Below are 7,744 nucleotides of genomic sequence, written 5' to 3'. Positions count from 1 at the left end.
ATTGTTGATGCCGTCGCCGGAAACAGCATACCTTTGTCTTGCTTTTTGACGCCGTCAAGGCGAGACAAAAATGCTTGTTTCTGGCCCCTTATTCCTAAACAGTTGGAACAATAACCCATAAAATCAATCCCTACCTTCCTTTTGTGGTAAGGAACCGTATGGTGCAATTTCATAGAGATCCATACACTTATACTCAAGTTAGTGTCTAGAAACCAAATGTCTTCAGATGAGGACGACATTGCCATACCTGACAAAGTTTAACATCCTATTAATAATTATGCATAGTATATGTACTACAACCCTGAATAATATAAAAGTCCTAGCTTAGTAATTGAAAGTGGAAAAAGGTTGACAAACAACCCTATGTCAGAAGCACCTTATGTGGGAAGGACAGATGAAAGAATTGATGATGGGCAAGGATAATTATATATGCCTCCAAACTTAAGGTAATAAAAGGGGGAGCTAAAATATCAGCATTTCAGGGAAGGAAGAAGAACAAATATCATTTTAAAACTGTTTTAATATCTTTCTCTGTACAATGTACAAAATTGATACTATACATGTTAATCATATATACAATATAATACACAATATAATACACAACTTCTAAAAGCTACTGGTTAAAACAGCTTTACCAGCAAACAAACTGAAGCAGAAGACAGTGTTGTACATAATGCTATTATAGGTGTTTCAGATCAGATTGTTCAACTTTTATTTTAAATGTTGTTAGAAAAATGAATTTGTGACAGTTAAAACAGAATGACTCAGGGTTATTCCTATATTTATTTGTACATAATGATTATATAGAGGAAGTATTAAATGCTCAGTATACAGCAAATGTAAATGAAACAGTCTGACAGATTGTCTGAGTCTGAAAAATATCATTTAATCCTCTAAAGGACTGAAACTTGAAAATGATCTCACTCCATCTGTTTTGTTCTCTTCTAAATGCAAACAGACAAACTAAACTGCTCTTCTTTCATCTTTACTTTTTTGTAAAATGGAAGGATTTTTCTTACACAGTGAGGAAATAGGCACTTAAATGTTTAAAGGACGGCACTAAGGTTTCAAGGTCAGGATATGTAGCATGTTGGCTAATGAACTGATGATTATGTCAAGACAGAAGACATTGCACAAATAATTGCTGCCAAACCAATGAACTAATTATTGGTGATGAAGAAGATTTAAGGATGTATCTTAATTTGGTTATAAATATTTATATGCCATAATTTTCTCAAAAGTATGTATAAAAAAATAAGCTTAAAGGTTCCAAACAGAATCTCAAATTGCTTTGGAAATAAATCTCAAGTCTGTATAAATAAGATGTTTTAAATTAACAATAATTTCTAAATGTTGTACAAATTTAAGAAAATTAGGGTTACATGACAATGAGACAGCACCCAACAAAAAAAAAAACAGAAAGGGTGTCAACCAACTTACAAACCGAAGTAAAAGGCACCTGTATGTTAAAAGAACAGATTTGCAAGAGTTTACCTCCCTTTGTGTTAAAGGATTGACTTACTAGAGTTATCTCCCCAGAAAAAAGGACTAACTAACAAGAATTCTCTCCCCTATTATGTATCCAAATTATATATAATGCATATCTTTTACTGGAGTCATTGAACTTGAAACAAGCAACCATCAATCTTAACCTAGACCTTTGTTTGAAACATTTTCTTAGGTATGTTGTCTTTTATAAGAATTGTCAAAAACAGTTACGTTATATAAATTTTGCTCCATATGCAATCTGATTATAAATGGTCAAATATATATATGTCTATCCTTAGTTACACCTACACTAATATTTCCTTTGGTATGTGTTCTAAATAAAACACATAATATTGACAACTATACACATGCATATAATTATTTGTTTTTTTCTGAACACATGATATTCTCCAAATTTTGATACAGTATCATAAACTATGGATTACAAGTTTTGGTATTGATAACTTTGAATAATTGAAACATTTTCTTCACACAACAGATATGTGGATCTGCTGTATTGTGTAAGTAGCAATGAAAGAGAACTGACATAATTGAAAAGAATTTAAAAATCTATACATTTATATCTAGTGCAAGAACAACTTATTGTGATTTCTATTTGAAGCAGACTATATCTATTCATCACAGTCAGATTTTGGCAAGATAGTATTTATTGTGGTAAGTAGTCAGATCTACAAATCTATCTAAATACCACTATATACTAGTAAATAGCTGGACCAACAAGTCTTTATAATTACCAACATGTATTGGTAGGTAGTCAGATCTACACAGTTTTCTGGAGAACATATATTTATATATAGTAAGATTTACAGGTTTGTCGAAAAGTAGTACAAATGATGTGACAAATTAAGCTGTTTTATCATTTCTATCAATGTTCATTTTGCTTCTCTTCTGTATTTAAAAATAATTATTTTCCTCTGAAAAAAACATCTACCGAATGAATGATACAAAAACTTTATTTTTGGTATTATCCCAAATCCAGACAGCAGATTTAAAAGATACAAAAACAAGAATGTATCTATAGTACACGGATGCCCCACTCGCACTATCAGTGGTCCGTGAATCTGGGGTCAAAACTCTAATTTGGCATTAAAATTAGAACGATCATATCATAGGGAACATGTGTACTAAGTTTCAAGTTGATTGGACTTCAACTTCATCAAAAACTACCTTGACCAAAAACTTTAATCTGAAGCGGGACAGATGGACAGACGGACAAACGAACGGAAGCACAGACCGAAAAACATAATGCCCCTCTACCATCAACAACCATAAATAGCTCCTTCCAATAAGCACAAAAGTTTTAAAAGAAAAACATCATATATACTAATATTATTGTAAGGACTGTTTCAAAGTTTATATGGTGGAGGAATGTGGGGGGGGTACTCAAATTAATAAAATATGGGTGGTTGCATTTTCCTTAGAATTTTGTAAAAGTGACAAGTAAAATGATTTTTTTTTTTTTTATTTTATTGGTGGTCATGGTCTTAAAAAGTGCCTCCCATGTGTTTAATTCTGGAACAGTCCTAATTCCCTCCCTCATTTATTATTTTAAACCATCATTTTCTGCTAATATAACATATATAGTATAATTGCTTTACACTGTAAATCCAACTGATACATATAAACATACAGGAGACATCCAGGGACAGAAATCATATCTAATGAAACCAGTACTCAGAAGGAAATACTTCTATTGTACGCCATTATCAGACTGATATCCCTGTGTATCATGTAAGTTTAAATGAACATCACTCAGTTCTCCTGAAAAATCAATATTATTATAAAGATGTTTCATACTTCCTGGTATAAAAGTCTGCTACATAATCATTTCTGGATATTCATTTTAATTGCTTGAATGAATTAATGAAATATATCTTAGTACAGATATTTTTTATAAATTTTTAACTCCCCTGTTCATATTAGTAAATCCTAAACCTCATACAATTATTACAGTAAATAAAAAACAAATATATATAAATTAACATTTGTTTTAAGAATAATAATAATAGATATGTATTTTTTTTCATGCATAGATCTGCATTATAAATATGCATATATATATGAAACTTTACAATGAAAAAATAAAATTTGTAAATGCAAAATGGTAAATAAACATGTTTTGATTATAACTATTTACTATATATTACAATTGTAGGGAAGAGCAATTGTGTATTGAAGAACAAGAATTTAAACAACGACTGTTATTGACTAAGTTATTAACAAAGAAAAATAATGACTTATAAAGGAACATCAGGACAAAATTTGGAATGCTATAGTTAAATGGCACACTAAAAGAAATAACAAATTTCACAATTTATTTGAATGCATTGTTTGAAACACAATTATGCTTTTTTTTTTATTATTATTTTTCAAGTTTATTTGAAATAAGTCAGTCATATATGAGTATCCAAATAAAAATTATAAAATATTTTGAAATAATTTGATGTAAAAACTATATTTGTCAACCTTATAGTATTTTTATTAAAACACAACCACAAGCAAATCTAATACAAAATAATAATCACAACTTGCATAGTCATTTGCATAAAAATAGCACTAACAGTTTCATTTAAAACCCTAACATTACACTCCCCCCACAAAATGCCTTAAGCTAGTTGTAAATGAACTAGATTTAAAAATTACAACCAAATTCCAAACAAGACTAGTTAAAAAATAACAGCCATTTAAATGATTAAAAATACTATAACATGAATGATAATCACTAAACAAAACATTGTAATATCATGACAAAATCATGTGATCTTGTATTAGTTTATCACATGACCTTGTAAATTGATGCATTAGTTGTGTAGACAATATACATTTAATGACTAAATCACATGATTTGTGTACAAAATGTCACATGACTGAATCACATGATGCAAACATGATTTATCACAGATTGTTATAATGTCCCCGTACTGACCCAGAGTATTAATAGTTATACTGTCGATTATAATTGTAGAATTGCTGTTCATCACGAGGGTCAAAAGTTCTGCGACCTAGATAAGGTGAACTTTGACCTATTGGTCCATTTGACATTGGTGCTGTCACTGAAGGTCCATAACGATTGCTGACAGGATTATTTTCTGAAAAACAAAATAACAAAACAATGTGTCTACAACCTCTACTATTTTTTTTATATGCTAGCTCACATGGTGACAGTCCCATGGAAGACATATAACCCTAGACAAACAAATCATTTTGACTACAACCTACAACTTCCCACACTTTAATGATCATTGGAAAGCTAATTATTAGATAAATGCAATGTATAGACAGTCTATTATAAGAGCCTATCTTTAACGTTGGGGGTGTCTTCTGATGTTGCCACACCTGTCCAGATACAGTTTACGTGACAATAATTTTCCATAATTTTGATACCAGTGTACCTTATTTATTCTATACCATGGGTTAAATTAGAAACACTTTTGCTTTATGATCCATGACATTGATATGATGAGCAAACTCTTAAGTTTTTTTCGCACAAAAAAAAACTTTTGTTGAGCATATTTAAAAGTTGCAGATTTTTGAGAGGTCATTTCACATTAATAAAAACTGTCGATACTTGAGGTTTTTGTCTTTAATATCAGAGATACATTTGGTGGTGGAATCAAAATAGAGGGGTAATACTGTATCTAAGAAAGAATTCTTGTTCTGATGAAAATCTTCCCATACTTACCAAAACTTGGAGGCAGTTTTCCTGTACGTTTAATCAGTAACCTAACATTTGTTCCTCCATTCTGTATAACATCTATAGCATCAGAATGACTCATATTGTCTGTTCTGAACCCGTTTATTTCTAAAATCTGATCTCCCACCTGAAATATCAATTGGTATTATATTGCACATTTCTTAAACATAAAATATCAATCTCCTTTAGATAATTTGTTTGTGAGCATAAAGGAAAGAGGGAATGGGAGGGTTGAATAATCATAAAACTATTTAACCCCTCCACATGATCATGTGTTTGGTCCATGTCTTGACCCTCATTAGTGATTGTCATTGTTTCTCATTGGTTTTATCACTTTTACGGAATGTGGTGTTGTTTGTCAATTTTTTTTTACGAATTCCTAGTTTGTCTAAACTCTGGATTATTTTGGAGTTTAGATATGGCATTAATGCTTGTCATTTATTATAAACTATATATATAAAGTGTAGGTTGATGTTTTTCTTAGTTTTATTATTGTTGGGTTGCTGTCTTAATGACATTTATGTATAATAATTTTGTAAAAATTTAAATGTACACTTCCCTTAGTAAAGATAATTAACATTACAAGATATGACATATATATTGTATATTGTTTTCCCCTCAAATATGGGATAACAATTCAGTAAAGAGGGAAAAAGTATATGGATTTTTTTTTTACCCCTACTCAAATTCAGACCCTATATAGTTTCTTACCCTTAGTCTGCCATCCATATCAGCAGAGCCATCTTCTGCTATCCGTAATACAAAAAGAGGCATACTGTTGAATTCTGTCCCTCCACGTATTGAAAAACCAAACCCTCTGGAGCCCCTCTGAAGTTCAACAACTAAATATTCCTCCTCATCTGAATGCTATAATTATAAACAAAAAATCAATCAAAATCAATTTGTATAGATGTAGACTATTTACCTTTTCTTGATTACCTTTTTTTGTGGTTCAATCATTTGCCCCTAACAAAGTTACAAAAAGGTCTATTTCTTCAAGAATTCAAATTTGTGGTTTTCCCTTCCCATGACAGTCTTGAAAATTAGTATTCCATCAAAATTAATAAATCCTCCAATCATGAAATACTGTTTAATATCCTAAAGTCTTGACACACTTTGTTTGATTAATTAAGTAATAATTAATTATTTACCTAATGACTTAAAATACTTAGTACAAGAAATATTATTTGATTACCTAAGTATGAGAAATACTGTTTATTTACCTGATGACTTGTCACACTTGGTTTGATTACCTCAGTATGGGAAATACTGTTTGATTACCTGATGACTTGTCACACTTGGTTTGATTACCTCAGTATGAGAAATACTGTTTATTTACCTGATGACTTGTCACACTTGGTTTGATTACCTCAGTATGAGAAACAGTATGGGAAATACTGTTTATTTACCTGATGACTTGTCACACTTGGTTTGATTACCTCAGTATGAGAAATACTGTTTATTTACCTGATGACTTGTCACACTTGGTTTGATTACCTCAGTATGAGAAATACTGTTTATTTACCTGATGACTTGTCACACTTGGTTTGATTACCTCAGTATGAGAAATACTGTTTATTTACCTGATGACTTGTCACACTTGGTTTGATTACCTCAGTATGGGAAATACTGTTTGATTACCCAAGTAAGGGAAATAATGTTTGATTACCTAAGTATGTGAGAAAGTGTTTGATTACCTAAGTATGAGAAATACTATTTGATTACCTAAATATGGAACATACTATTTGATTGCAATAAGTATGGCAAATACTGTATGATAACTAAAGTATGGGACATCGTGTTTGATAAACAAAGTATTGAAAATAGTGTTTGATTAATACTGTTTGATTATCTTAGTAAAAGAAATACTGTTTGATTACCTAAGTATGGGAAATACTGTTTGATCACCTAAGTAGAGGAAAACTTTTTGTTTACCTAAGTATGTGAAAGTATGGGAAATACTGTTTGATCACCTAAGTATAGGAAAACTTTTTGTTTACCTAAGTATGTGAAAGTATGTGAAATACTGTATGATTACCTAAGAATGTGAAATAGTGTTCAATTTGTCCGAGTACAAAGTTATCGTCCTTTGATTTTCGTTGTCCACGAATATAGTCCCTAGTGTGGACAGTGTGTTACTTGCTAATTTTTTTTATACCCCTTCCAAATTTATTTCTCCATGTTTTATGACTCAAATAGCAAGAAGGGTGGGGGGGGGGAAATGACACTGTAAAAAAATTTGGGTCATGAATTTTAAAGTAAAGTAGTGATTTGGTCCAGCTGAAAAATGTTAAAAATTAGCACTTCGGAAGCTGTCAAAAGATTTGAAGACCCCCTTAACATAAAATTGTCCATATTTTGAGTTAGAGCCGATGAAGTTTTCTATAATTTTTATATAATTTGTCCCAAAAGTAGTACAACACACTGTAAAAATATAATTGAGAAAGCGCAGGTGGGATTTTTTTAATTTTCATTTATTGTCTAAAAGAAATGCACTACGAAATAACTGTGTACTCGGACCAATTACCTAAGTTTGTGAAA

At 30.8% G+C, this 7,744-nt stretch overlaps 1 protein-coding gene across 5 annotated transcripts in view; it reads right to left on the bottom strand.

Annotated features, from left to right (window-relative positions):
• Window positions 1-502: 502 nt before the first annotated feature.
• Window positions 503-7,744, bottom strand: part of LOC127706598 (membrane-associated guanylate kinase, WW and PDZ domain-containing protein 2-like) — a 106,443-nt gene continuing 99,201 nt past the window's right edge. For all 5 annotated transcript variants that reach the window (XM_052211256.1, XM_052211271.1, XM_052211278.1 and 2 more), the window contains 3 exons: window positions 5,915-6,070; window positions 5,192-5,330; window positions 503-4,598 (listed from right to left, as the gene is read on the bottom strand). In XM_052211256.1, the coding sequence (XP_052067216.1) occupies window positions 4,444-4,598; window positions 5,192-5,330; window positions 5,915-6,070 (450 nt within the window). In that variant the 3' untranslated portion in view covers window positions 503-4,443. The remainder of the gene's footprint in view (window positions 4,599-5,191; window positions 5,331-5,914; window positions 6,071-7,744) is intronic.

The sequence above is a fragment of the Mytilus californianus genome, unplaced genomic scaffold (genome assembly GCF_021869535.1).
Source record: "Mytilus californianus isolate M0D057914Y unplaced genomic scaffold, xbMytCali1.0.p SCAF_1, whole genome shotgun sequence".
Lineage (NCBI taxonomy): Eukaryota > Metazoa > Mollusca > Bivalvia > Mytilida > Mytilidae > Mytilus > Mytilus californianus.
The sequence above is the reverse complement of the archived record's forward strand: the minus strand, read 5'-3'. Positions and strand labels throughout refer to the sequence as shown.